The sequence below is a fragment of the Eufriesea mexicana genome, unplaced genomic scaffold (assembly GCF_001483705.2).
Source record: "Eufriesea mexicana isolate 0111107269 unplaced genomic scaffold, ASM148370v2 scaffold15773, whole genome shotgun sequence".
Taxonomy (NCBI): domain Eukaryota; kingdom Metazoa; phylum Arthropoda; class Insecta; order Hymenoptera; family Apidae; genus Eufriesea; species Eufriesea mexicana.
Genome location: NW_016923244.1, coordinates 1 through 27943, shown reverse-complemented (window position 1 = coordinate 27943; position 27943 = coordinate 1). Strand labels below are relative to the sequence as shown.

At 28.8% G+C, this 27943-nt stretch overlaps 10 protein-coding genes across 12 annotated transcripts; 6 read left to right on the top strand and 4 right to left on the bottom strand.

Moving 5' to 3' along the window:
• The first annotated feature begins 123 nt into the window (after positions 1–123).
• Fancm (FA complementation group M) lies at positions 124–5131 on the top strand. The gene is made up of 13 exons (XM_017909161.1): positions 124–292; positions 410–577; positions 661–833; positions 920–1009; positions 1106–1330; positions 1411–1564; positions 1637–1758; positions 1830–1949; positions 2025–2190; positions 2297–2451; positions 2532–2778; positions 2864–4797; positions 4868–5131. The coding sequence occupies exons 1-13, from the start codon at positions 124–126 to the stop codon at positions 5129–5131; spliced, it is 3987 nt and encodes a 1328-aa protein (XP_017764650.1).
• Positions 5132–5510: 379 nt separating this feature from the next.
• LOC108554037 (uncharacterized) lies at positions 5511–6438 on the top strand. Its single transcript, XM_017909160.1, has 2 exons — positions 5511–6180; positions 6250–6438. The coding sequence occupies exons 1-2, from the start codon at positions 5677–5679 to the stop codon at positions 6436–6438; spliced, it is 693 nt and encodes a 230-aa protein (XP_017764649.1). The 5' UTR covers positions 5511–5676.
• A 231-nt stretch (positions 6439–6669) lies between these two features.
• Positions 6670–11151, top strand: LOC108554042 (heparin cofactor 2). Its single transcript, XM_017909167.1, has 14 exons — positions 6670–6959; positions 7193–7362; positions 7444–7626; positions 7730–7943; positions 8011–8228; positions 8326–8511; positions 8612–8762; positions 8856–9056; positions 9529–9596; positions 9668–9853; positions 9931–10359; positions 10433–10627; positions 10717–10855; positions 10944–11151. The coding sequence occupies exons 1-14, from the start codon at positions 6935–6937 to the stop codon at positions 11072–11074; spliced, it is 2496 nt and encodes an 831-aa protein (XP_017764656.1). The 5' UTR covers positions 6670–6934; the 3' UTR covers positions 11075–11151.
• Positions 11152–11298: 147 nt separating this feature from the next.
• On the bottom strand, positions 11299–12011 carry ox (ubiquinol-cytochrome C reductase complex subunit oxen). The gene is made up of 2 exons (XM_017909184.1): positions 11729–12011; positions 11299–11394 (listed from the first exon to the last, which is right to left on the bottom strand). Exons 1-2 carry the CDS (start codon positions 11861–11863, stop codon positions 11353–11355), a joined length of 177 nt encoding a protein of 58 aa, XP_017764673.1. The 5' UTR covers positions 11864–12011; the 3' UTR covers positions 11299–11352.
• Positions 12012–12231: 220 nt separating this feature from the next.
• On the top strand, positions 12232–14908 carry LOC108554051 (TBC1 domain family member 20). Of its 3 annotated transcripts, XM_017909178.1 has the most exons (6): positions 12232–12861; positions 12931–13050; positions 13266–13509; positions 13629–13832; positions 13907–14126; positions 14215–14908. In XM_017909178.1, exons 1-6 carry the CDS (start codon positions 12591–12593, stop codon positions 14518–14520), a joined length of 1365 nt encoding a protein of 454 aa, XP_017764667.1. In that variant the 5' UTR covers positions 12232–12590; the 3' UTR covers positions 14521–14908. The 3 variants fall into 3 exon arrangements, with proteins under 3 accessions (XP_017764667.1, XP_017764668.1, XP_017764666.1); XM_017909179.1 differs by having other exon boundaries at positions 12232–13050; positions 13266–13441; positions 13639–13832; XM_017909177.1 differs by having other exon boundaries at positions 12232–13050.
• Positions 14909–15747: 839 nt separating this feature from the next.
• LOC108554055 (group XV phospholipase A2) lies at positions 15748–17450 on the bottom strand. The gene is made up of 7 exons (XM_017909182.1): positions 17348–17450; positions 17123–17265; positions 16804–17038; positions 16490–16717; positions 16247–16418; positions 16046–16168; positions 15748–15967 (listed from the first exon to the last, which is right to left on the bottom strand). The coding sequence occupies exons 1-7, from the start codon at positions 17448–17450 to the stop codon at positions 15748–15750; spliced, it is 1224 nt and encodes a 407-aa protein (XP_017764671.1).
• Positions 17451–18291: 841 nt separating this feature from the next.
• Positions 18292–20332, top strand: IntS14 (integrator complex subunit 14). The gene is made up of 6 exons (XM_017909181.1): positions 18292–18549; positions 18637–18961; positions 19030–19241; positions 19305–19559; positions 19627–19956; positions 20105–20332. Exons 1-6 carry the CDS (start codon positions 18373–18375, stop codon positions 20330–20332), a joined length of 1527 nt encoding a protein of 508 aa, XP_017764670.1. The 5' UTR covers positions 18292–18372.
• Positions 20333–20497: 165 nt separating this feature from the next.
• On the bottom strand, positions 20498–21192 carry LOC108554036 (pyroglutamyl-peptidase 1). Its single transcript, XM_017909159.1, has 3 exons — positions 20974–21192; positions 20707–20893; positions 20498–20520 (listed from the first exon to the last, which is right to left on the bottom strand). The coding sequence occupies exons 1-3, from the start codon at positions 21190–21192 to the stop codon at positions 20498–20500; spliced, it is 429 nt and encodes a 142-aa protein (XP_017764648.1).
• An 858-nt stretch (positions 21193–22050) lies between these two features.
• Positions 22051–24281, top strand: Socs36E (Suppressor of cytokine signaling at 36E). Its single transcript, XM_017909176.1, has 6 exons — positions 22051–22096; positions 22232–22825; positions 22927–23240; positions 23312–23551; positions 23639–23905; positions 23991–24281. The coding sequence occupies exons 2-6, from the start codon at positions 22381–22383 to the stop codon at positions 24279–24281; spliced, it is 1557 nt and encodes a 518-aa protein (XP_017764665.1). The 5' UTR covers positions 22051–22096; positions 22232–22380.
• Positions 24282–26469: 2188 nt separating this feature from the next.
• Apf (purine phosphoribosyltransferase family protein Apf) lies at positions 26470–27043 on the bottom strand. The gene is made up of 2 exons (XM_017909183.1): positions 26935–27043; positions 26470–26861 (listed from the first exon to the last, which is right to left on the bottom strand). The coding sequence occupies exons 1-2, from the start codon at positions 27041–27043 to the stop codon at positions 26545–26547; spliced, it is 426 nt and encodes a 141-aa protein (XP_017764672.1). The 3' UTR covers positions 26470–26544.
• Between the last annotated feature and the right edge of the window lie 900 nt (positions 27044–27943).

The window sequence follows — 27943 nt, the reverse complement described above, 5'->3', positions numbered from 1 at the left end:
CTATACTAGAAACATCTGATTGTATGCGAAAAAGCTATTTGTAAATATATTGTTATCTTTTAAGATTGGTGAAATATATTAATTTTCTGTAACTTAAAATCAATTGGGAAAAGAATTTTTCAAATGGAATTATCTCAGAATTCTCAAATATCAAGCAATGAAAAAACAAAAGGATTTGATTTATCAACTGGCAAAACATGGATTTATCCAGAAAATTATCCTATTAGAGATTATCAGTTCAATATAGTTCAAGCTTGTTTATACAATAACACATTAGTTTGTTTACCCACTGGTAAATAAAATTGTTTCTTTTAATATTATGAAATTTATTAATGTTACAATTTAACAAGAAGAGAAAGTGAACAAATTTACAAAAATTACTAATAATATCTTATTTAATTCTTATTAGGACTCGGTAAAACATTTATTGCTGCAGTTCTAATGTACAATTTTTGGAGATGGTATCCATGTGGAAAAGTTATATTTTTAGCGCCAACCAAACCATTGGTTGCTCAGCAAATTTTTGCTTGTCATAATACAATGGGTATACCTAGTTCTGAAAGTATTGAACTTACAGGTAAAGTAATACTAATTTAAAAAGTTTAAAATGTTATAGTATATTTCTTACATTTATTTTATTACTAAAATGTTATGTTATAGGAGCAGTTAGCCACAAACAACGTGAAATAGCATGGTCCAAAAAAAGAGTAATATTTGCTACTCCCCAAGTATTTTATAATGATTTAGTTAAAAATGTTGTACCCAGTGATTTGGTAAAATGTGTAGTTATAGATGAAGCACATAAAGCATTAGGGAAACATTCTTATTGTGAGGTAGCTATTCTAGATAAATTTAGATAAAAGATAAATTTTTAAGTACAATATTTATTAATGAATAATGATCTGTTTTGTATTTTTAGTGTATTCGAATATTAAATGAAAAGAATCAAACATTCAGAGTGCTAGCCCTTTCTGCTACACCAGGAAACAAAATTGACAATGTTCATGAGGTATATTTTATTAATATGAAATTCATATAAAAATTATTAATGGTTTTTATAGGTATATTATATTTTAAAAGTATAACTATATAATATTTCCTATAGGTGCTACAAAATTTATTAATTGCTCATGTTGAATTAAGGGATGAAACTTCCTTGGATATCGTACCACATATTAATAATAGAAAAATTGATATAATTTTAGTACCACTTAATAACAAACTAACCGAATACAAAGAGAGATATATCTTCATCATGGATCGTCATGTTAAAATTTTACTTCAATATCATGTTCTTTCTGGTCATACGGCAAATATCTCAAAAGGACGGGTAAATTATATTGATAGATATTGTATTTTTTTTATTTATAATTATAACAAAAAACAAAAATGATTTCCTTTATTATTTAGGTGTTCCATTTATTAAAGGAATATCAAAAGAAGACAAATAAGTCAGGAAATTATGGACAAATTATAAGAACATTAAACATATTAATGACAATGTATCATGCTTATGAACTTATGATTAGAGATGGGCTTAGAGCATTTCTTAAATTCTATCAAAGTAACGAATTCTTATGTTTCTTTTATTTCAATCAAAATTTGCATTCAAATGATCTCTTCATTCTTATTGTAGATCATTCTGATAAATTTTGGATGAACGAAGAACCACAATTACAAACATTACTTGAAGATATTAAATTGTATCTTGGTCCATTTCCAGATATAAAAACTTCATGTGAAGAAGAACTAGTAGAAGTTTGTATAAATATACATAAAATGTATAAAATCGAATATTTTCTTGTGTATGATGTACAAATTAATTTTAGATATCGCAAGATCTTATATTTGGACATACGAAATTTGATAAGTTAAAAGAATTACTTTTGTATCATTTTAAAAATAGTCAAGAAAAACAAAGCGATACACGAGCTATAGTCTTTGTTGAGGTTTGCAATTTTTACGTTCTGTACTGCAATAGAACTTCATATACAATATTGCAATATAAGTTTCTTTTTGTGCAGTATCGTGATATTGTAAGTGAAATTTATATTTTATTATTACAATGTCAACCGTTAATTAGACCACAAATGTTTGTTGGTAAAACTGGACAGAAACAAAAGCAACAAATAAAAGCATTAGAGAAGTTTAGAAATAATGATGTTAATGTTCTTGTATCTACAAGTATAGGTATGTAAGGTAATTTATGCAATATTAATGTAAGAAGTGGTAACATATCATTAATTAAAATACAATTTTATACAATTTTTATACTTAATATTTTGATATCTAACAGGAGAAGAAGGATTAGATGTTGGAGAAGTAGATTTAATAATATGTTTCGATGTATCTCAACATTCACCTATACGGTTAGTTCAAAGAATGGGAAGAACGGGCCGAAAACGTGATGGGCACATAATTATTCTTGTTACAGATGGAAGAGAACATGAGGTAATAAGAAATACAATTTTGAACTGTTCAAAAGTTGGGCAATATTTTACATATTACATGATAATATTTCCATATTATAGACATTAAAATCTACAATGGCTAGAAGAGATTCTTTAAATTATAAGATATTAAATACGAGTAACATTTTTTCTTCGCTTTACAAAGATAATCCTCGTATGATTCCTGATATTTTCACACCGGAATGTCTAAAAATGCATATTAGCGTACAAGAAAAAGATCCGGTTGAAAAATATAAAAATGACAAAGGAAAATCAAATAAAAAGGAAAAAGGGTTTCATAATATTTTAAAAAAAATCAGTAATATAGGTGACATACTTATAAAACTATCATTACAACTACAATGCTCTTTATAAATTTCTGTCATAAAGGAATAAATTATATTGTGTTTTAGATTCTGCTTTCAAATCCCAAAAGGATGGAACTAAATTCTCAATAGTGAAATATTTCAAAGTTGATCAAAATAAACAAGACACAATGACTAATTTTGAAGTAGTTAATTCCGAAGTAATTCAGAATAATGGCATTTGTAATACTATAAAATTATCAGATGTGAAAATTCTTTCTTGCGACAATGATGCCGTTGATTTTCTTACGACATGCGCTTTAAAAATTTCTGCAAAAGAAGAAAATACATTGAACAAGTATAAAATTGATAAATCTTATATACCTAGGTTTCCTTCGATTAAAAATGTTTTTAATTTTTCAATACCTGACACTAAAATTCTTGATTGTCTAATCACATTGAATATCATTCCACTTAATTTAAATAACAATAAGGTAAATAATGATAATGAAAATGACAACAAGGACGATTTGTATAATAATGAATATGTATTTGAGAACACAATGGAAGAAATCATTGACACGTATCAACAATCGTCTTCTAAATTCGAAGATTTACTAGACGATAGTAGTAAATCGAATGTAAGTGACCTATCGGATATTGAAGAAAAGAAGTTCGACATCAACACTGCTTGTCCTGTTCGTGCTTTTCATCATGACACAGAAAACGAAGTATTAAAATCAGTCGAAACAAGAAATAAAATTAACATGACACAAAGTTTGAAACCTGGTAAATTTGAAGATATATTAAATGAAACGTCTGATGATTCTGAAATTAGTAATAATGAAAATTTTGAGCAAAGCTGGACAAAAAATATTAATATCGATAACAATATACAAATCAAAAATTCCCCCAATATTGTAAGATTAGATGATCATAGTAAATCAGAATCTGGTGCACATTTGCAACAAACGATTGAAATGAATAAATTTTTTTTTATTCCGAATCAGCAATGTAAACATAACGTTGAAAACTATAAAGAAATATGTAAAAGTACTTACCCGTCGAAATTTAATAAATCTAAAGCCGAACATATCCTTAGTATAACGCAAGCAATTGATGAAATAGCCCGACTAAATTCAAATTCAATCGCTACGAAGGCGCACGATGAATCCGAAGATGATATATTTAAAGATGAAAATTTTTTGCTACAGATTGATAATCAATTAAAATTTGATCAAGAAATAGGTAATTCAACTAATTATACAGATGAAAAGAATTTTAATGTAATGAAGAATTCAAACGATAAGAAAAATGAGATTGATACAGAATTAAAAATAGAAGAATGCGAATGGGACGATGATTTTCAAGTTTCGATTGATACCGTGCAAGATTGTATGAAATTTAACACATTTGAAGAAGAGCGCAAGAGTCAGAAATTAGTAGGAACTACAACCAATATGAAAACACATTTTTCAGATAATGAAGAATGGATTTCCGTTAAAGATATTTCAAAGCAGAATACATCTCATACGAGTATAGCAAAAAAATTAGCAAATGTAAAAAAATATTGGAACTCGAAACATGATTCTTTCGAAAAGTATTCCACAAATAAAAATAATTCCATGATCGATAATCAACTTACAAATGCAAAAGAAGAAAAATGTGCCTACTTTTTCGATAAATCAAATAATAAAAAGAAATATGAAAGTTTGGAGAAAAGAACAAAGTACTTTCGGAAACATAATTATGATCGAAAGTTGAAAAAAGTGAAAAACGAATTTATATGTGACGAGGCAGAAGTTTCTTCAAATAACGATAGCACGGATGAGAATTCTGAGACCGACAATGATCTTGAAGGTTTTGTCAGTTATACGCAAAATATACACGATGCATCCCACATGCATGCTTATTATTTACAATCCATTAAGAGCCCGATGAAAAAACAGGATGATATTCTTTTTAAAAGACAGCATACATTTGATTCCCGTATAGAAATATATTCTCAACCTGTAACTCAAATAGATGAATCCTATATAAACGTAAGTAAAATAAATAGGCGAATATCAAACACTTAAATTTTAACATTGTTATTTGTACGTTGCATTTCAGGATTCATTTTGCATAGCAGCAGCTGAAAGTATCAATCAAGAAATTACTGAAGATGAAGAGTTATCTGAACTAGAAAAAGCAGAGCTAAAACTTGAAAAACGAAAACGCAAACGTAAACGCATACGCGAAAAAGAATCGGATTGTCGTTTACAAAGAACTAAACGGAAAAATATAATAAATTATTTTAACAGCAGCAGCGAAGATGAGACTGAAAAATTGCGCAAAGAGATAAAAGATGATTCGTCGTTAGTAACTCGATCATAACAAAGTGGATTGAAACAATTTTAAAATCTTATCACTTTTTTTTTCAACATGATGTAACGCATGGAAAGTATGGAATTTATTATTTATTCATATTAAAAGAACAAATATAACTCGGATTTTGTATAATTTTCCTAGTTGATGAAGCAAGTATTTATGAATGATATATATTATTATCGCGACTTTTCACAGGGTCGAGAGTGGTAATAACCGGAAATGAGAACAATAAATGTAATACATTTCACAGTCTCAGGTATACATGAAAATATCATTTTCAAAGGTGAAGTTTCCAACTAGGTTTGCCCAGGAATAAACCGTTAGGGGTAATAAATTTTGAAAGAAATAACTTTCTCTATTGACAATTTGCAATCTTCTCCCCTTTTCGGACCTTTAAGGTATATAAAGCTTGGGCTACGAATATTTTCCTCAGTCATCGAAAGTGTCACGAAAATAATCTTGCCACGCTGTAAAAGGTATCCATTAAATTATCGTCATTCGATAATCGTAAAGGAGAAAAGAACGTACAAGAAAATCAAGTATTAACAATAATGTATCATCATTTGATGATCTGTTTGATGATCGGTTGGTGTAGTGCTATAGTAATACCTATTAGAGGTGAAGATATTGGCAACGAACAGGTACATCAACGGGAAGACTCAAGTCAATACACGTTTGCAACGTCTCGAATTGATGATCGGCAACAAGCTTCTTATGCGACGTTAACGCGAGGAAATCAAGCAGCGGTTAACCGATATTTTTATCCAATTTATTGGGATTATGATAATAACGGATATAAGGTTCATACTGAATACGAGGGTTATTATATACCCACGACCCTATCGCCAAAAAATACAGATTCTTTTTCGACTACTGAAATCGCGATGAGCCTGCTACCATCTAGTGAAATATTAATGTATGGAATTCAAGCCGGAACTTATCTTTTACAGACTTTTTTTATACTTCTCCTAGGCGGCGCTTTTATGACTGTAGTCTGTATATTTACGCCAATTTGTACAATAGCTTTCCATAGCTATGGTCTTATGAAGAGTCAGGTAAAGGGTTGTTACTATTTACTGTTTAAACTGAAAGGCACAGATTTTCAGTTAAATTTTGACTTACAGGTAAAAGAACAGGTAGCGGAATTGGCTCACACCTATGTAACTACGGAAGCCGTGAACGCGGCTACCCTTTTGGTTTCGAAAGCTCTCGATAAATATGCAACAATCTTGAACGAAAAACATGAAAATATAGAACGGAAAGAAATTGAGCAGCGGATAAAAAGTTCAAGCACTTTAGAAGAACGTAATTAAGATTTAAAAATGTATTACATTCGGATCATTGGTTAAATAGAGTAAAGTGCAATCGTTTATTACTTCGTCAAATAAAAATGTAATGGAACCATTTTAACTGTATTTATTCAAATTGATTCCTATAAGACATCAATCAATGCAATATTTGTGTCTATACATAAATTAAAAGTGATTTGGACCGTGAGACACGGCCATTTGGCTCATTTGATTTATTTTATTTGTAAGGGCGAGGGTAAGAAACAGAACTCTATAGTTTCTATGTAAAAGAACCATGCTCATTTTTGGTCGAGCGGCTAGCAGGCTGACCGTACGAAGGACGAACAGACAAACGGACAGACAAGTTGACCGACCGGTTTTCAGTTTTGTGAATATCTATTGGATGCTGCTAGATGAGCTCAGCGCGTTGCGTCGAACCGCTATCTACTAATTTGCGAATAAATCGCATTTCGTATAAATCAAACGCCTTCCTTCTACAGTAAACTGAACACGCACAATTATGAAATACGTTAATGGAATACTAAGTAAGTATTTATTCTTATAAAATATGAATACTGGATTTAAAAGTGACCGTATAATTTTAAGAAATATACGAGTTCTTCTGTACAATATACCAGAGAATATTGATCAATGGCAATGCACTTAACCTTGACATTTTTACAACCGTTGGTTCAAGGCTTTTCTCCAATTCGATCGTGATTAATAGTTACATTTGTAATTCATGATCATTGTTCATGATGATTTTATTCAATTTCAGGTTACTTAGTGATTGCATACGTTGCAACTCTTATGATAGAACAAACTATATCAGAGGGAACGAATTCCCTGTCTGTGAACGAGACTGAAATTAATAATCCCGATGAAGACGATGACTTTGTACCTTATCAAGGGGAACGTTTCAGCACATTTGACTGGTTATTGTTCAAAGTAATAAACATACGCTTTTAATTATATGCAATTATATACCTGTGCTTTTATCTAAAAGTTTTTTATTCGTACTATGGATAGGCCGTAAGCAAAAAATATTCTGGCAACGTATTGCTCTCACCAATCTCCTTAAAAATCGCGTTGATACTGCTATATGAAGGAGCTCAGGATGAAACTGCACATGAACTTGCTGGAGCAATGCAATTACCTGCTACTCGAACGGCTACACGAGACAGATTTTCCAGTATTTTACGATCATTTCAAGTAAATTTTTTAAATTATTGATTTCCTCAAAATTAAAATCGAAAAAAAAAAGAAAAAAACGAAAATATATGCATAAAAATTATTTCCTTTGTGGCTTTCATAGGACAATTCGCCAGCGTATACTTTGAACATCGGTACACGAATTTATATAGACTCCAACATCTTGGTCAGACAACGATACGAAGCCATCATAAAAACATTTTACAGCACCGATGTGATTACCGCGAATTTATCTAACACACAGTTACTTGTTCAAGATATTAATAATTGGGTCAGCAATATTACCGATGGTAATATCGATCAAATGATAGAAGATGGTAAGAGTTAAATAAGAATTAAATCATTAATTGCTTTTGTAAAATAAGTGCTTTTTTTTCCTTTTAGATACCAATGTCAAGGATTCCTTGATGTTAATCATGAACACCCTTTTCTTCAAAGGATTATGGCGCCGCAAATATTTTTCTCCCAAAGATACTCAGATTGGGAAATTTTATACAATTGATAATCAAACTATAGACGTACCTTTTATGCATGTATTTGGTCGATTTTATTACTCCGAATCCTCAGAATTAAATGCCAAAATTCTACGAATTCCGTATGACGTACGCGAAACGTACTTTCTTTCTCTCTTTTTCTTCTCTATTTTCTCTCTCTCCTCATTCTTTGTTTCATTCTCTTTCTTATTTTAGTTTATTTTAGGGACACAAGTTCGCATTGTACTTGCTGTTACCACGTACATTGAACGGAGTCGAACATGTTATCAACAAAGTTAATCCTTTCATGTTAATACGACATATATGGGTGATGCAAGATTTACCCATTGATGTCTCCATCCCTAAGTTTAAATTTGAATTTTCCAGCCATTTGGAACCCATTTTGCGTGAGGTAACTATCTTTTGTTCGTTTCCTTTATCTATTTCTTTTTATTATATTTATTTGCATTTATTTGACTCCATTACTGCTATATTTTTTTTGTTTTAATCAGCTTGGTATTCGCGACATATTTGATGACACCGCAACATTAACAGGTATAGCTCGATCTAAACGAACTTCGAAACACCTTAAAGTTTCCGATGTTTTGCAAAAAGCTGGAATCGAAGTGAACGAAAATGGTACTACAGCTTATGTGGCCACTGGTAAATTTTCTCCCTTTGCTATCCTCTATCTATAATTTATTTATAGATATAAATATATGCAATATTATCCCTTTCTTGCATTGTATTTTTTAGAAATCGACATTGGGAATAAAATCGGAGATGAAACGTTTCATGCTAATCGTCCGTTCTTATTTTACATCGAAGATGAATCCACAGGAACGATTACCTATATTGGCAAGATGATGAATCCTCTTGATACAACTGATAGTAATGTTAATATTAACTTAAGTCAACATTTATCGTCTAACGTTAATCAAGGAGTACCAGAAGCAGGTTAATCTTTTCTATTCGATCTTCGTAGCAATGAAATTGAAAAATAATTGCTTTATTTTAATTAACATAATATAACAGGTAAACGCAATGGGATTTCATTATCATTCTGTAGAGTAATCTTTTTCTGTCTATTTGCAAACAATGTAGCATGGAAATATCTTTTTAAAATATTACACAAACGTAAACGGCTTTTTACTAAAGATGCTTAATGAAATATAACATCTTTCTCTTTCTTTATATGTACTGTATACTGTATATTCTATATACATATCTAAAATGCGACTGTTACATGCTTGTTACTCGGATCTTCTTTTCTTAAGTATGTTTAAAGGTTATGCTTAATCTTCTCCTGTTTCTTGATATCATCTTACCATTTCTCGATGTTTTATGCCAGTGCCAACAATCTTCTATCTTTCTATTTGTACAGTAGATTGAATAGTTGTATACGATATTAACGTAAAAGTATTTTTAGATACGATCTTCCAAGCAGGCTTGAATGCTGAAAATCGAAACAATCTTTTCAACGTATACTTTTCACAAGTAAGACAAAATATCAAATATACATCACATTAATTTGAAATAAACATAATGTAATTTTATTTTTAACACAGACTTTGAGTAAAGAATATAAAATTGGAAATCTAATATCGTCGCCTGCGAGTGTTACGATAATTTTAAATATGTTAATGGAAGGAACGAATGGCGATGCGAAATCGGAAATCGCTTCAGTATTAAGATTACCGGAAAATGAGTCCCGAAGAAAGGAGCTTATACAACGTATTTTCACATCTTTAAAAGTATGGTATCAAGGCCCATAAAACTATATATGAATATGACAGATTTTTATGAATATACAAGATTATTTTAATTTTAGAGAAATGAAAACGGTACAGAAGTTGATTTAGCAACACGATTATGGGTACACGAAAATTTACATGTGCTAGACAATTATAAAAATATTCTACGATCACTTTATCAAGGAGACATAGAAAGTGTAAATTTTGTAGAATCGCAAAGTACAGCGCATCATATCAACAAATGGCTTCATCGGGTAACACGCAATGTAATCTCCCCGACTTCATTGCTAAATGACTTTCCACCTGATACACGTCTCATTTTGACTTCGGTTATTTATTTCAAAGGACACTGGTTGAAATCATTTGATAAAGCGAATACGAAACTACAGTGTTTTTATATTCCCAGTGGGAAATGTCGAAATATGCATTTCATGAAACATGAATCAATTTATCGATATGCTTATATATCGTCTATTGATGCCCATGTTTTAGAAATACCATATTCGGTAAGTTAAATGCCACAAATGTATAAACGCTCAGTTAAAAAAAAAAAATGTAGTGCATTGTTATCTTTTCTAGGATGGTAAAACGTCAATGTTAACATTCATGCCAAGATCCAAAGAAAAAGATCCATACCTTCGAATATTATCCGAAGACTTAATTACCGTTCCAGTATCTGCAATTTTAGCAAGTTTAGAAGAACGAGATGTTACTATTCATCTTCCGAAATTTAATATTGAGAAAAAACTTAATTTAGTACCCATACTACAACATGTATGTATTATTATGCAAAAATTTATTTTAAATTACAAAGGATATATATTTAATAATAAATATTATAGTTAAAATAAAAATTATTTTAGTTAGGTATCGAGAATATATTTGAACTTAATACAAATTTGACTAAAATGATATCTAATGGTTCAGTACATATAACTAATATCATCCAAAATGTAAAAATAGAAATAGATGAGGAAGGAACATTAGCTGCAGCAGACACAGGTATTTAATAAACAGTTTTACTGTCTATAAATAATTTGCAAGACTAATTATCAATTCTATATTCTCAATGTAAACAATATTGTTACAGAAATTGGATATACACCCCTTGTATCACAGAATAACAATATGAAAATGGATAGACCATTTCTTTTTATGATCATTGATTCCATTTTAAACATGACTTTATATTTTGGTCGCTTCATTGAACCAACTACTTAAAAATTGGTTATGTCAGATCGCAAAATTGAAACTATATCTTTCATTTTTATACACAGTAATAACAGTAAACTTATTGTACACGGAAATTATTGATAACAAAAAATTTTTGTATTAATAATAAACAAATAAAACAAATATTTAGATACTTAAAATTGACATATAAATTCATATTTTATAGATTGTTCTTTATTTATACATTTATAAAAGTATACCTACACAATATATACATACATATATATGTATATAGATACATACATATCTAATACAATAAATACTTTTCACTTCTGCAAATACTGAGGTTCAATATCTTTCCACAATCTCTGAAACAAAAAAAATAAATAATGTTATTTTTATAAGACTTATCTTTCTCCTATTATTTAAAAACTCTATTCTATTATGCAATACCTTCCACAAGGCTATTAACACATCATATAATTTATAGAAAAGGAACAGTAATTTATATTTAATATTATACTTCTTTTTATGTAAAATCTGCATATAATAAATTATTAAATTCGTGAACAAAAACGAAAAATAAAAAAAATTTGGGAAACGAAGTAGATCAAACTAGCTGAATCTATAATATTGTCATAAAAAGAATCAATGTATAATTTTAAACTGCATGATATTTTTTACATATATATCTGTACATACTCCTTTGTTAACTGCATAGAATATTTTATCCGACGCCATATCAAGTGCTCGTTCGAAGAAGAAAGCGCCTGTTAAAATTACTACTGTGAATGTAGAGGATTTTTTAAAAATTAGATTGTATAGAAAATTGGACATTATTCTGATTTTACTAATCGCCGTTCACACGAATTTGTTAATTTCACAATACAAATTCCTCTCCAGCACTTCTACGAACACTATTTTACAGAGCTGGAGTGACGAGAATGAATCTTATATTATACCATAAACGAGATGTAATATAGACTTATCGTTCAACCTAAATTTACATCATACATTTTGTATTTATAGACTACGACGTTTTCATTATTATTCTTATGTCATTTCTAATATTAACAATTTAGCATAGAATAAAAGCATACAGTAAAATTACATTATTAGTAAAAATTAAAATGAAAAGTAACTATGAAATCGCTCATAATTGCAAATGCAGTATAGAGTTTTATATGCTGTACTGTGATGTTAAGTCTGTTCTAATGTCTGTAGTCACAGATAAGGTCTGTATTTTGTGTGTAGCTGTAATCTTATTTTGTACTGAATCGGTAACGTTAGAAATGATATTAAAATGATAAGGGGCTTTTTGAGGTTCCAAATTCTGTAACATATCTATTTTATACCTTTTCTGTGGTAATACGAAAGCAAGGGAAATGATGAGCCACGTCAACGGTCGCTTAATTTTAATTGATAAGGAACTTCTCTTACGAGTGAGTGACGGTGATCAATGCGTGTCATTCTTGACAGATTGTCATTGTTCTGTCAGAAGTTCTGGGAGTTAAAATTTTTTGTATAATGAATCGTTTCGAGAAATTTTTGGTATGAATTTGTTATGTCAAGTAACATGGAACTGGAAGAGGACAAAATATCTTTGGATTCTAGTGTCCCAGAAACATTTACGGAAATGTCGATTTCTACTGAAAAGCATAACCTAAAAGTTAGACGAAGGAATGTAACTGAAACGGCGAACTTTATATCAAAAGAAGAGGAAGCTTTAGATTCTAAAAGTGACATACCTCTCGTAAAAATGTCTGATTCTACAAAGGCATGGTATAATAATGTTATACCACGAATACCTGACATCGTAGATTTTAGTTTGTCAGGTAAACAAAACGGTGTGTTGAATTTTGAAAATGATAACAATTTATTAGAATATAATTTTGGTGATACAGAGACATTGACGAATAGAGAACGGATGAAGATAAGTGTTATTCGAGAAAGCGTGAACAATCCAAATTTGACATTTGGAGAACTTAAATTATTGGGTTGCAGCAGTGAGGGTTTAGTTAATGGTATTTCATCAGTATGATCGTATATTATTATCAACAAGGAACCTCTATGTGGATAACATAATGTAATTTATCTTTATATAATTTTTATTATGATTTATTATGATCATTATGTTGTAGCAACATAGTTAAAATAGTGAATCAAAATTATAGGTTCCTTATTGAAAATAATTTTATACCTCGTAATTAAATCTTGAAGTTATAAAAATGATCTATAGATGATATACGAAGGATTGTATGGCCAAAATTACTGCGACTGTCAGAGGAAGATAATTTTTCTGTAACTGAACTAAAAACTATATATACTCATATACCAAATGAGGTCTATCAACAAATATTAAAGGATGTTGCACGCAGTGGTAGTCATATCTCACAAAATGCTATGCAGCATGAGGTAGATCATTTTCATGAACAATTGACACAATTAATATGTTGGGTTCTTCATAAACATTCTATATTGAAGTTAGTATTATGTATACATTTACTATACCATGCAACATATTTATTTCATTATAATTGTGGAAACATTTGCTGTAGACACATGTATATTGATAATACAAAATAAAATAATACGTACTTAGTTATTACCAGGGATATAACGATATAGCAGCCACTGTCCTTCTTGTTATGGGTTTAGAAAAAGGTTTGTGCATACTTGAAAGTATTTCTTTAGAATTCCTTGAAAGATTTATGGAGAAAACAATGGAAAAAGTGAATCAAGAATTATTTTATATATTTGCACTTTTGGAGAGAGTGCATCCCACTTTATTAGAACACTTGGAAAAGTTTGTATATAAATAAATATATTTTACATCATATTTCTACATGAATCACATATTGAATTTATTTTGTACTATAGTGTACAATTATTTCCGCATTTTGCATTGGCTGAATACACAACATGGTATGCGCACAAATATGCGGAAAATAGAAAACTGTTACATAGATTATTTGATTACTTTCTTGGTAGTCCCCCATTGATGCCTCTTTATTTAAGTACTGTGATTGTAGCATATAGAGCAAGAGAAATTTTTAATACTACACCAGATATGGGTCATACGCATAAAGTTTTATGTACTGTGAGTAATATATAATGTTCATAATACAAATGAAATAAAATCGTATTTAATCTTGTTTAGTTTAGATAAGGATTATTTTTATTTATAGTTGCCGGACGATTTACCTTTTGAAACACTTCTAATCGAAGCAAAACACTTATACCATCAATATCCTCCTGAATCTATAAGTAATGATGTTAGAGAATATGATCGAAAACGAAAATGTAAAGAACAAGAATGGAAAGCAAAAGCAGAAGCAAGTCGTCAAGAGAGAGAGAAACAACGTCAACATAGAATCATGAAATCAGCATCAAGAATACCGTATCGCATTAGAAGTTACAAAACGATCACAGTAGTAACAATTCTGGCCGTAGGATTGTATGCCTTTTTAAGATCTTCATCTGGTCTTAACTGACATTAAATGAATTTAATCTATTTAAATAATAGATTCATTTGTATGTCCTTAAAACGAAGTACCATTTTACTGATACACCATTAGCTTGATAAATAATAAGATAAATTATCGGGCACACAAACATAATGAAATGGTGTAATACTGAAAAATATATGTGATATCAAGGATCGTTGGTAATCTTATTAATCAGCGATTAAACGAATTTGTTTCTGGATGTATTATAAGGAGCATCTTGAGCATTCCTGTGCTGCCTTTATGCTGTGTTCTTTAAACTTGACATGAACTTTTTGTGCACATATTTATAACATCAAAGCATAAACAAAAATCTCAAAATAGGCAAAAAGGAAGAAGGCAGGCAAGATGAAGCATACATGTATTTAGGACAAAAAATTACCTACAATATGTATATTTTGAAATCACATTAAAAAAAAATTTTTTAAATGTAAAAGATACATTTGTTGCTTACATTATAATTGTATCTTTACAATCTGTGATGAAAGTGTGTATTTACTCAAATTTGCAAACAATGATGAACTTACTATACTAATAAGATAATTATTACCAATAAAAGAATATAACTTTACAATTTTATTTGTTCCTGTTTATATACTTTTGATTATATTTTGTTTATCGCGTGATTTTTATTGGGTTTTTATTATAGTAAATATACATTGTTGTAAACAATTTGTATTTTTAAAAACTTTGTTATAGTTCAAATTCAAAAAAGTTAAATTATACTGTAAATAGAAATTACATAGTGTATACGTAATAAATTTGTACCTGAGACACATAAAATTAGAAAAATGTGCTGATAAAATTTAATATATTATACAGATACTACTATAGAGAATAAAAGTAATTTTTTTCTAAATTTATTCATGTATATTAACTATATTAGGCAGTTACATAAATACAGAAATTTAAAAAGGATATCAGAAATATAAAATATTAGTAAAAACTAATGTTGTTTCTTTGTAACTGTTTAGATATAGACAAATGATGATAATATTTTGGGATATTATTTAGTTAAAACATTAAAAGTTACTTAATATAAAAAGTGCTAATGATTGTGTATATGTACAGAAAGCATATAATAAACATGGGTATTATTTTTAACTGTAACTTTCAGTCACAAATTATCATAATTAATCATTTATTTACAATTTATTACTTTTTTAAAAGGTTTGGTTTAATAAATATATTAAAGACACAATTGCTTGAATAGCATCACAGTTTTAAAAGGGTTTTAATATAATTTAAAACATTAACATTTCTAAGAATATCCATGTGATTTATACCAGGAAAAGCTTGAGAATAAACTTTTTGTTCTTGCTTACCCTGCCAATATTTACAACCTTCTAAACTTCTTAAATTTACAGTACCATCGCCATCGCCAGGAATTAATTGAGGAGTACCTTCTATTGATGTACCAGGCTTATAATATAATCTAGAAACAGTTTATATATAAATATTTAGAAAAATGTAAATTATTATTAAATTGATAAGTTGAAATAAAGTAACATACCTTTGTACTGTATCTATGCCATTTCCATATAAACAATGTACTTCAACTCCAGGGGGAGTAAAATCTAATTGATACTTTTCATTATCTTTCCTAAATTCCCAACCATTTGGAACATTTATATCTCTACAAAATTTATTATATGTCACTTGATAATATAAGTAAACTAATAACTTATTATTAATGTACATTATATAATCTTACAATAGATAATCTTGTAATGTGCGCAATGTATAGTTTTTTTGTTCTGACTGTACCAATACTTCTGTGTCTTTCCAAAATAATCTTGATGGTAGTAACCACCCTAAACTAGGACTCGTTATTTGTTCATCTTTGAGTATACTTTGGCGTAAAAGATATGCACCTAAGTCATCTCCTATAATTGCAAAATAGTTATGAAAATATACTTTCATATATAGTAGTATATGTATCAGTTATATTTCATACCAATTGCAAATACTTTAAGCGCTTTCACACTGCCTCCCCAAACAGCTGAAAGAGTAATCAAACAATTGATGTATTTGTCTTTCCACTTCTGAGATTGATGTTGTAAGAATATAAGTGACATTGGTCCACCCATACTGTGTGCTAATAATGTTACAGGAACTTGCTTATTCATATAATATGTTTCTTGAATTAAATCTTTTAATTTATTAAAAAAATCGCTATTTTCATCTAGAATCAAAAATTAACTGAATAACAATAAAATAATTATTTCCTATAATCACACCTACAATATACATGCTAATAAATATACATACTAGGAGCTTTTCTAAAATCATACGGTGCACCACGTATAGAACGATTCCTAATGTATTCAAGCTCATTAACTAGCATATTACCAATATCTTTAAAATAATCTCCAGAGGAAGCTTTACTTGGATCTAAATATTCAACAACAGATGGATCACCCCACCCTGGTACGCGTATATCAACACCATCCTGATTTCTTGTAGTTCTTGTAACATTATCATAAATTAATTTCATATTATCAATCTATAACATGGTATTTTTATTGAATAATTAATTTTTTTATACATTATAAGAAATACAAAAAGTATAAAATAACATGACAATTACCCAACAGTCTATGACAACTGGTACAAGTAATTCCAAGTTTAACCAGATATTAAAATAATCAGTAGTAACCTTTTCACATAAATAATGTACCACCGTTGTTTTGTTAAGTTTTGCTTCAATTTGACTACCACCATCACCTGGAACTTTTAGCATAATAGTCAAATTAATTTTATTGTCATAAGTTATATATTACAAATATTAGTTAATATAATGAGAGATAATTACTAAAGATAACAGGAGATATTTGTTTATTTCTAAAATGCCAAGATTTTGCAGATAAAATGAAAGATACAAAAATTGTTACGCGAATAATAAAATACAAATGCATCGTATATTAAATATTTCCGTCCACTAGATTTCCAATTATATCAGAATTTGTATTTTACTTTATATAGTACAATTAATATCATAAATTACAATGATCATTAGAATAATCACAAATATGCGTAATAAGCACATTAAAATAGTCACACTACATATTATTTCTTTGATCACGTAGTCCGTAATCAACTGATGTCGCATACATTTAAAATTCAATGATAAGAAAAATTTAATTTAACAAATACGAGGTTATTAAATATCTGATAAATAATCAAATATTTTATGATAATACATATTTAATGTACTTGAAAGTAAACAATATATTTTTTTACCAAAATACATTATAAATGAAATACGATGTTTTATTCAGTTGCTATAAAATGAAAATAGTTGTGCTGAATTTATTAATTAAATATACGAATAAATAAATTAATTATAAGATATAACGTAAAAAAAAACATAATTTTTTTTAATGAAAAGAGAATTATATAAATGCTGTATAGTGGTGTTATTAAACATATAGTTCAGAAAAAGATACATATGAACAATCAATCTTCAAAAACTATCGTTATTAGCATCAGCTAGAAATTGATTATCATTTTCAATCTTAAATAACAATTTAGTAGCAGTATTTTGTAATCGAGACAGGGAAAGATAAGATAGTACTAGAACATTGATTTGTAATATTTATAATATTTATAATATTTATAATATTATTTATGATATTTATATATATGTGATGAATCAATTGAAAAAGCCCTCCCTCTCTCACACTCTCTCTCGTCCTACGCACAAATGTGTTATACAAAGGTAAATAACACTATAACCTCAAATTTTCAAATGCTTATTATTACACTACTTTTTGTTGGTTATTAAAACATTATGTCGGTGTAAACAGAAATCGAATTTTTGTTCAACAATATATAAAAATGCCAACAGTTATCGCATTAGATGTGTCTTTATCAATGAGACGACCAGTATTAGGAAGCGGGTCAAATGAAAATAATCAAAACGAACATATAACAAGGCATCACTTAGCTGTATACGGAATAAATGCATTATTACATTATTTACAAGTGAACTCAAAATTAGAATTTGTAGCTTTAGTAAGCAATTTTGCAGGAATACTTAATTATTTATCTTTTATCTTATTCATTAATTTCAATTATAAAACTATTTTTCTGTCATTTTAGGTGGTCTTTTCATCTTTATATGAAGTTATATGTCCATTCACTCGTGATTATGATAGTATACGTTCAAAATTACAAAATATTGAAGAATGTGATAAGACCTGCATTGAAACTGCTCTTCATGGTGTTAATAATGTCATTATGGCAGAATGGGGCAACACTACTGCATGTCAAGTAGTATTAATCACTGATGGTAATCCTGGAGTAGGACCAATGTCTTTAGGTGACTCTTTGAATTCTTTAAATGTAACAAGAGATGTAAATCCATTTCCTTTACCTTTTCCTTATCCAGGAAAATTAAGTGTTGTATGCATTGCATCACAGCAAGGTATGTTAAAATATGATTATATACTAAAATTTCTATAATTGTATTTATTAATTTCAATGCTTTATCAGATACTGGTTTACATATTGGTTTACCACTTTATCAACGATTAGTTGAACTTGCTGGTGGCGATAGCGTAGTGCTAGTTCCAGAAACAATACTTTCAAAGCATTCAGTCACAGCATGTTTCCAGAAATTAGCAGAAACTAATTATGTATCTTTTCAAGGATATTTGAAATGTGGAAATTTGGGTTCTCGTATTCTCCTATCACCAGCACCTATGGTAAATAATAAGGTATAAAAAGATAGCTTATTTCAAGTTTTGGATGATATTATTTTGTTTTAGCCATATACTAAAAAAACAGATTTTGAACTAGTTTCTGGGTTAATAATATCAAAAACCATAGAAATTTGTGGATTTATATCAGTGGCAGATGTTGGTAGTCCTAGTGCTATATCTAGACATTTAGTATTACCATTAGCTACAGAGAAAAGTCAATGTATGCAAGGAATATCTTTAGAAGAAGATTCAGATACAGATGAAAATGGAGATGAAGGAAAAGTGCCATCTTTTTGTGTCCTATTACATGGAGCTTTGAAGGTATCAATATATCAATGAATTCAATTTTTCAATTTTCTAGTAATTAATGAATGGATATTTCTTGTAGGTTGAAAATATGGTAGCTCTTTGCTTATTAAATAGTGAATGGTATGGGTTTATATATTCTTGGGCAGATACAAAGAAAAAATCAAATTTAATGTTAACAGTCTTGGAACCAGGTTTAGATGTTGTACCATGGTTAGGTAATTTCAGCAATTTAGGTCCTATTGATGCAGCTAAGGGTGCTACTGTTAGTTTTCCAGTCAGACCAAATGAAAAAAGAAGTTATACTCAAAATGCTCCTTCTTGGATTCGTCAAGTTGGATTACAATCAGATATTCAGAAAATTTTAAGGCATGCAAGAAAGTTACCAGAAAAAACCCAGAACTTTTATAAGGTAAGATAATAAAATATCAAAAGTACAAATATTTCTATTCATAATGTGTGTGTGTGTGTGTGTGTGTGTGTGTGCAATGTATATATAATGTATATATTACATTATATTATATATATGTATATATATATATACATATATATATATATAGGAGGTAAATCGGTTACGTAGAGCTGCAGCATCAATGGGATTTATAGAACTCTTAGAAGGATTGGCATGTATTTTGGAACGTGAATGCACATTATTACCACCAAATTTAAATCCAGATTGTACAATTCAAATGGGTCATGTAGCTACTTTGATAAGAAAACATGAATTTCAAGTTCTTAGGTACAATATACCACCAGCACGTACTCGGTTTCAACATGGTGGATCATAGATAAAATGACAATATAATTGTGACATACGTCACATATACATTTATGTAAAATAATTGTAATTTTTATATTAAGAATAATTTTGATAATTTAAATAGACATTCATTTTTTATTAGAAATAAATATGTACTATATGCAGTTAAGTTATAATTTTTACATTGTAAATCTTATTGTCTATATTTTCTTACATCTGCAATTGTATAATTTAAAATATCATATAAACCTTTTGCACTTTGATTACTCGAATATTGATTAAAATCAGGTACATGAATAAACAATGTTCTTTCAGGTGCAATTTGTAGTGATTTGTAATATATATATTCACATAAATATCTCCCTGCATTGTATGAAATACAAGCATTACACTTTGTTTTACCTGTATTTTGATTAATTACATTACATATTTGCTTAACATTTAATTTAGTTTCAAACATTTTAGATTCAATATTATTTTCATCTGGACATTTGTTAAATATATCTGGTCTTAAGTAGCCGTTATTATGAGCACAACATTCTATAGTTAAACACTGTGCTTTGGAACTCACACCTGTATGTAAAATTAGCTGTCCAAAAATAAAACGAGAAAAAAATTATATATCTTCAGAAAATCTTAAAGCATAATTTCATAGAAATTAATATTTACTATAGGCTTATATTCTTTCCAAAGCTTGGATATATACATAGTTACATCTTCGTACGAAACTGGAATCTCTTTTACGATTATTTCAACATCCGTCATTTCTTTTGAATTAGCGCATAATTTATTTAATTCCTTCACAGCTTCCCAACTTGCATTAATAATATGATTTCCAAATGGGCCAAATCCTGTTACTAATACTATATATTTTTCATTAATATCCATTATTAAATTTAATTATTTTACTTAAAAAAGCACCTTCTTTGTTATCTTCATATAGAACTCTAAACACTGCTATTAATTTATCATACGTTGATAAGTGTATGATAGTTATGCAGATTTTTCAATAAAGGTAGGGACAAGTTATTTTATTTGCTTAATATGTTATTAAATAATAATGATAATATTATTCTATTTATAGGTATTAATATTTTTTATATTGAATATATAATTAATAAAAACTAATTGCATGATTAAAAGTGTTTATGAATTTTATATGAATACCTTTAAAAATATTATTAGTACATTTCTATTTGTTGCGTATTTAAAACGTACTCTTTCCTTTCAATGAGTGTAATACTATCTAGTTTATATCTTACCAATGATGCACAAGGAAGAATCAGTTAGGGAAAATGGCTGACGATGCATTAGATGATGTTTTGACAATTTTACTCCTTTCACTACATTAATCAAGAGAGAAGTGTGTCATTTTTTAATACATGATATTGGTTACATTGTGAAATACTTACTTTGGTGAAGGTTGAAAAAATCTATCGTCGTATGTGCCTAAATTGATGAGAAAATCTTATCAAAACTCGTTTGGACGTGTTTCAGCTGCCATTAGGAAATGCTCATTATCAACGTCTGAACAATTTTTTTTTTTTTAAAGCCTTTGTGAAGATATTATGTTATAGGATTTTTATGTTATTGGTAAATAAATAAATAAATAAATAAATAAATAAATATATAATGTGTGTATGCGTGTGGTGTGTGTGTGCGCGCGCGCGTGTGTGTGTGTGTGCGTGTATGATATAAAATTGCATTTTATAAAAGGTTTAAAATAGGTGAAATGTATGTTTATAGGGAATAAGTTATTGTTTTCCACTGAGAATTTAAAATTACATTCTAGGTAATTAGTATATAATTATATTTTGCATAAAAATGGATTAATAATTGTTTACAGAGAATTAATAATTAGTTTGTGTATTTTAAAACAAAACAATTTTCATTCCAGCAGATTTTGAAGTAATATACTTTGTTGTAGATAATCAAGACTTTCTATTGATTGGCAAATTTATATAATATAATACAATGTTATTGTATAATGTAAATGTATTTATAACATTTATATAGAAGAGAAATACAAATGGAATATTTTTGAGGGCCGTAAGATGCCTGTCAATCCATTTAATAATGGGACAGCATTTCGCTAGTCTCAAGGAATTTTTTAGAATGGATGGTGAAAGGCAATCGTCTGAAGCATGCACTAATGTTATTCAACCAGAACAATTGGAAATGATGAATCAGGATGATATAGGAAATTTGCACACTAATGAAAATAATGGAAATGTACCTGCACTGAATTTAAGTTTAATTCTTCATGAAGAATGCAAGGCAGATGGGAGTTTGGATAATGATCATTTAAATATAGATCTAGATAATCATAATTCTAGATTTGAAACTTTGTATAGTCAACCAATTGAGACTCAAGATTCAAAACAAATATGTAGTAATGGAAACATAACTAGGGAGATATGTTTTAAGCAACAGGAAGCATGTTGTAGTAGTTCTGAAGATAGTCCAATAAATCCCCCTTTAAGAAGATGTTCTAAAACTTTATCATTTGGAAAGCGAAAAGGTAATATATATATATATATATATCTTTCTGATCTTTTTGTATTTATATTATCATTTTTTGTGAATTTCAAAAGTACAATGTATGAAGTTTAATGTTACTAGGTAAACAACGTAATAAGGATCAAAGTCCAGTGTGTACACATATTTTATCTTCAAAAAAGAAACGAAGTAGCTGGGTATTAAAATTTAATTGTGCTAAGAACAAAAATTCTAAAAGCACAGATGTTATTCCTGGTCAAGGAAATAACAGTTCAGATTGTGTCTGCACTGGTTATAGAAGAACTGAAGAACACCCCATGGGAGCTGGTGTTATATTTAATAGTAGATCTGCTCCTCAAAGTCCAGTACTTGGACCACTTCCACCCAGTCCTGTGATCGACCTCTCAAGATTTAATCCAGAAGAATTTCCAATGGAAGTATGTCTTAACTATGCTTTTGAGATTCATGAGAGAAAATTCTGAATAGATTTTAATAAATTTTATTTTAGGATTGTGACAAAAGAGCTCGGTTACAACGTGCACGAGAAATGGAGGAGGGCATTGAACCACCTCCTGGTTATAAGCCTAATTATCCTTCAGGAATTCAAGTACATCCAAATGGAATAACAGTAGACAGTTTAGCAGCTTTGTTTCAAGCACATGCTGGTATACAAGCTGCTGCTCTTACAGCATTATCTCAAATCGATTTTACGTTAATTCCAAATATTGAGAGGCCAGCGCATACACAGGTAGACTAACTAGTTACTTTTTATATGAATATAAGTCATGATTGATTGATAATTGTTAAATAGTTAAATTTTAATGTATTTTTGTAGGTTGATTACGTTCATTGTCTTGTGCCGGATCTTAGATCGATTACGGCTTGCTCTTTTTATTGGGGTAAAATGGATAGGTACGAAGCTGAACGTTTATTAGAGGGCAAGCAAGAAGGAACGTTCTTGTTACGTGACTCAGCTCAAGAAGAGTTTATTTTCTCTGTTAGTTTTCGAAAATATGGACGATCTCTACATGCTCGAATTGAACAGTGGAATCATAAATTTAGTTTTGATTCGCATGATCCGGGAGTTTATGCTTCGGAAACGGTATAGAATACGATTTTATATCTACGAATAAAAAATGGAAAATACGCTAAACAGAGGCTTAAAAAGTTGTATGTATTTTTTTCAGGTATGTGGTTTAATTGAGCATTACAAATATCCATCGTGTTCTATGTTCTTTGAACCTATGCTTACCATACCATTTCACCGAAATTTTGCTTTTCCTTTACAACACTTATGTCGAGCGGTAATTACTACACGAACGACGTATGACGGTATAAATAAGTTACAATTACCAAAGACGCTTAAGAGTTATCTCAAGGAATATCATTACAAGCAAAGAGTACGGGTTAGGCGATTAGATACTGAGAATGATTTACAACCAGATGGAAGATTCATATCATATTTACCTTTAATATAAATTTATGTATTCATATTTAATAGAGTTTGTCAAACATTACTTTATTGATTTTGGATTTCCATCTATCACTTTATTACAGTGATTTTATATATATATAAAAACTGTTATTCATTTTTTGTAAATGTTACAAAATTTAAAAAACGATATTCCCTTTTTTTCTAGTATTATCCGTCCTTTACTTTTTTTCACATTATAATGTCAAATAGGGTATTATTTTTATATTACACAAGTATCGCATACTTGCAATTATAATTACATTTTTTTGATGAGCCTCGATGATTTTAGTTAATTAATTTAAGTGTCTACATAAATGTCAATTTGAAAGTGCTACTTTTTTATGTATAACATTATAACATTGATGATTGAAATTGTTTTGAGACACTTTGCGCTTAAGAAGAATCATAATATTAGCCAACAAACTATACATATACTACATAAAATGAAACATATATTAGTATGATTGACATAGTAGTTGTCGTTCTTCATTTTACTATCATCTCTCATATTTGCATCACAAATAGATGTATATGTTAATTGAAAAAGGAAAGAGGAACTGTAATGTGTAAATATATTAAAATATCATCTTGAAATACACTACATATTATAAGTTTTATATAATTTAGTAATTAAATTTTTCTTATTGTGGTTCTTAACATTTATTTGTAATTTAATTGAATTGATATTCATTTGAATTATAACTTAGTTATATTTAAAGGTATGTTTAATAACGTTTAAAGATAATTAAAAATTTCTCAAATCCAATACCATTGTAAAACTTGTATTGTGCTACATTTTTCATTTTCAGAAGTCTGATCCTCTTGGTCTGTCTATTACTAACATGAAATGTCAGTTGTATTAAGAAAACTATCTGTGTTGGCATTTATTGTTAATAAATAAAAAAAAAAAGATGTTTTGAATATAATTATTTTCAATTTTGACAAAGTCATAATTTTACTGCCAAATATATTACATTCTGAAATAAGTTAATTTTTCATACAACAAAATATGTTTTAATATTAAGTATAAAAAGGATCGGATACTAGTTATTAGTTATATTGAAAGAAAGTTAAATATTTGTTAACTGAATATGTAAATTCAACTATACAATACGATGCATGTATAATCATACCAACATGTACAAACAAGTTAAATTATATGAATTCATTAAAATGAATTAACATATTAATGTGATTTTGCTTATAATATACAAATTTATTACTGGTTTTAATATCCAATATTAATTATTATGTCCAACATTTTTCTTTTTTTAATGAACACAAAACTATACTAATCTTCCTTATAGTAAATTCAGTCCATTAGGACATTATTCCTTTTGAATAATGTAATGCATATTGTATAATTGGTAGTACTATCTTGCAATTAACCAAGAAAAAGGAAAAGAACAGCGAAATAAGAAATATATCTATATATAATATAGGAATCGCATTTTTGTTTTCATAATTGTTATTTTCGATAGTATATCTATTTTTTATTATACACGACAATTTATTACTGTTTTTAAAATATATATAATTACATACTATATATTCATTAATGAAATACTAATTTGTACAAATATATGTTTTTAAAAGGATACTGATGAAGTTTCTTTCCCATTTTTCAACCATATACAACTCGGTAACAAGCATATATCTAAAGTACCAATATTTCAAGAAAGTATATAACCTTTGTAGTGGATTAATCATGTTAGTAAATGATCTCCAAATATTTAGGTACAAATAGTGAGGTTACGTTACTTTGTTACAGAAAGACAACGTGACGTGTTTTAAAATATATACCAACTGTAAAAAGCGAAATGTCAAAAAGATACAATTCTATTAATTTAACAAGTAATTAAAAGCGATTGAATTTTAATGCAACAAAATTTTTGTAATTTAATTATGAAGCAATAAAAACAAATTTTCTATGCAGTATATGTATATAATCCATATATTCTATACATATATATATGATCAAATTCAAGTATTGGGGTATATTAATCATGATACGCTAAAGCAGATCTGGTCGTTTTGAGAAATTTCCAAAATATATTTTAAAGTAAATAAATTTTCTAAATTTTTAAATTATTATTTGAAATAAATTTCGCCTAGGTCTATTTTAAAGTAAGAAATTATAAATAAGGAATTGACAAATATAATTGGTATAAATACGCTTAATAAATGTTACATCAAGCACTTGTATCATTTTAAACGTAAAAAATAGCAATTTAATAATAGTACAAGAACTTGTAAAAATGTTATTATTATAAAAGATTTTTTGTTATGTAATCATTAAATTTCTTCAATGTGTCTTGCATATCTTGATATTTCGCTATAGAGCGAGCTTCTTCAAGTGGAAGCCATTTATATGCTTGATGTTCGCACGATAATTGAATAACTTTGTCAATGTTCAATAATTCTGCTAACCAATAAATGACAATTTTCGGCTTTCCATTGGCTTCGTAATTTAATTCTTGTTTCACGTTTTCAAAAATGTTTAAATCATTAGGTAACAAACCCGCTTCTTCTTTTGTTTCGCGTAAAGCGGTTTCCATATCCGATTCACCGGGATCGACATGACCTATAAGTAAAATTTCGTAAAATAACGAAGCGCCTGTTCTCTGTATTTGTTTAAGTACGATTATGTTACAAACCTTTCGGTGGTGACCAATGATATTCGCCGTAAGAAACTTGCAGTAGAAGATATTCAACTACTCCTTGCATACGACGAAATATAACGAAACCGCACGCACGAGTTGTCATCCTGTTGTAAGAAATTGTCCCTATCGTCAATATCAATTTAAATATCCAGTAAATGTAAAGTAGCGCCACTATGATAACAAGTGGTAACATTATGAACTATTCGCGTAACATAAGAACCAACTATGAGAACAAGTACCTCGTGCCATCTGCGATTTTTAACTTGTTCGCGTGTTTTATATTTCATTTCCAATCTTTATGAGAAATAAGATATCTTAGTGTCGTGACAATAGAATCGTAGTATACCGAAGCGAAGTCCCCTTCGTAAAACACGAAATTTAATAAAGTATCAGCAGAGTCGTTTTAACTTAATTCGCTCCAAGTTAGATTATATATCTTTGATACAGATAGCGCCAATAGGGCCACTAGGGCGCATCTCGGGTCTCAATGCGTAGCCACCTCCACGTAGTGAAACCTGGTAATTGGTATCGTTTTCCTTTGGGAAACGATATCAAGCTAAGAACTACGCATAAAGTGTAACATATGTCCTATCTCTTGTGAATTTTCACTGTTCCCTTTGGAATTTGAAAATAGAGAGTGGGCAATATCTGTTTAAATGATATTTAAATGAAGAGGAATTAAGCTAACAAGGAAGTGCAAGTGCTTCGGGTCACCGATTTAGTTGATACTCTGCAGGTTTGTAGATATCGTCATGCAGTTTAAGAAAATATATCATTATAGCGGCAACTACTCAATAGTTTTTGAGATATTTACGATTAAAGTTTCATTACTTTCGTAATTACAGATTTATTTCCATCATTTTACGAGTGCAGTCGTGGCCTAAAAGCGATAGATGAATATTCCTGTGGTAATGGACCGTGGTTCCATTCTCGTCCCATATTTGGTAGTTTTTTAAACTATTTTTGATTGTGTTCATTTTTCGTCTATGAAAAAATTGTAAAT

Excerpts from the sequence above, each read along its gene's own strand:
- LOC108554042 (XM_017909167.1), top strand. The coding sequence starts at position 6,935 with ATGAAATACGTTAATGGAATACTAA. Across the intron at positions 8,229-8,325 it reads TTCTACGAATTCCGTATGAC|GGACACAAGTTCGCATTGTA; the intron begins GTACGCGAAACG and ends AGTTTATTTTAG. Across the intron at positions 10,856-10,943 it reads ATTAGCTGCAGCAGACACAG|AAATTGGATATACACCCCTT; the intron begins GTATTTAATAAA and ends ATATTGTTACAG.
- Socs36E (XM_017909176.1), top strand. The coding sequence starts at position 22,381 with ATGGGACAGCATTTCGCTAGTCTCAAGGAATTTTTTAGAATGGATGGT. Across the intron at positions 23,241-23,311 it reads CAGAAGAATTTCCAATGGAA|GATTGTGACAAAAGAGCTCG; the intron begins GTATGTCTTAAC and ends ATTTTATTTTAG. Across the intron at positions 23,906-23,990 it reads GAGTTTATGCTTCGGAAACG|GTATGTGGTTTAATTGAGCA; the intron begins GTATAGAATACG and ends TATTTTTTTCAG.
- LOC108554037 (XM_017909160.1), top strand. The coding sequence starts at position 5,677 with ATGTATCATCATTTGATGATCTGTTTGATGATCGGTTGGTGTAGTGCT. Across the intron at positions 6,181-6,249 it reads ATGGTCTTATGAAGAGTCAG|GTAAAAGAACAGGTAGCGGA; the intron begins GTAAAGGGTTGT and ends TTTGACTTACAG.
- Fancm (XM_017909161.1), top strand. The coding sequence starts at position 124 with ATGGAATTATCTCAGAATTCTCAAATATCAAGCAATGAAAAAACAAAA. Across the intron at positions 578-660 it reads TGAAAGTATTGAACTTACAG|GAGCAGTTAGCCACAAACAA; the intron begins GTAAAGTAATAC and ends GTTATGTTATAG. Across the intron at positions 1,010-1,105 it reads AAATTGACAATGTTCATGAG|GTGCTACAAAATTTATTAAT; the intron begins GTATATTTTATT and ends TATTTCCTATAG.
- Apf (XM_017909183.1), bottom strand. The coding sequence starts at position 27,043 with ATGACAACTCGTGCGTGCGGTTTCGTTATATTTCGTCGTATGCAAGGA. Across the intron at positions 26,862-26,934 it reads TCATTGGTCACCACCGAAAG|GTCATGTCGATCCCGGTGAA; the intron begins GTTTGTAACATA and ends TTTTACTTATAG.
- IntS14 (XM_017909181.1), top strand. The coding sequence starts at position 18,373 with ATGCCAACAGTTATCGCATTAGATGTGTCTTTATCAATGAGACGACCA. Across the intron at positions 18,550-18,636 it reads AATTAGAATTTGTAGCTTTA|GTGGTCTTTTCATCTTTATA; the intron begins GTAAGCAATTTT and ends CTGTCATTTTAG. Across the intron at positions 19,957-20,104 it reads AAACCCAGAACTTTTATAAG|GAGGTAAATCGGTTACGTAG; the intron begins GTAAGATAATAA and ends ATATATATATAG.
- ox (XM_017909184.1), bottom strand. The coding sequence starts at position 11,863 with ATGTCCAATTTTCTATACAATCTAATTTTTAAAAAATCCTCTACATTC. Across the intron at positions 11,395-11,728 it reads TCTATGCAGTTAACAAAGGA|AGATTGTGGAAAGATATTGA; the intron begins GTATGTACAGAT and ends TTTTTGTTTCAG.
- LOC108554055 (XM_017909182.1), bottom strand. The coding sequence starts at position 17,450 with ATGCATTTGTATTTTATTATTCGCGTAACAATTTTTGTATCTTTCATT. Across the intron at positions 16,718-16,803 it reads TGATTTTAGAAAAGCTCCTA|ATGAAAATAGCGATTTTTTT; the intron begins GTATGTATATTT and ends TTTTGATTCTAG. Across the intron at positions 16,419-16,489 it reads GCTTAAAGTATTTGCAATTG|GAGATGACTTAGGTGCATAT; the intron begins GTATGAAATATA and ends TTGCAATTATAG.
- LOC108554036 (XM_017909159.1), bottom strand. The coding sequence starts at position 21,192 with ATGGATATTAATGAAAAATATATAGTATTAGTAACAGGATTTGGCCCA. Across the intron at positions 20,894-20,973 it reads GGAAAGAATATAAGCCTATA|CTAATTTTACATACAGGTGT; the intron begins GTAAATATTAAT and ends ATTTTTGGACAG. Across the intron at positions 20,521-20,706 it reads TGTAATTAATCAAAATACAG|ATGTAAGAAAATATAGACAA; the intron begins GTAAAACAAAGT and ends ATACAATTGCAG.
- LOC108554051 (XM_017909177.1), top strand. The coding sequence starts at position 12,591 with ATGTCAAGTAACATGGAACTGGAAGAGGACAAAATATCTTTGGATTCT. Across the intron at positions 13,051-13,265 it reads CAGTGAGGGTTTAGTTAATG|ATGATATACGAAGGATTGTA; the intron begins GTATTTCATCAG and ends AATGATCTATAG. Across the intron at positions 13,510-13,628 it reads CATAAACATTCTATATTGAA|TTATTACCAGGGATATAACG; the intron begins GTTAGTATTATG and ends ATACGTACTTAG.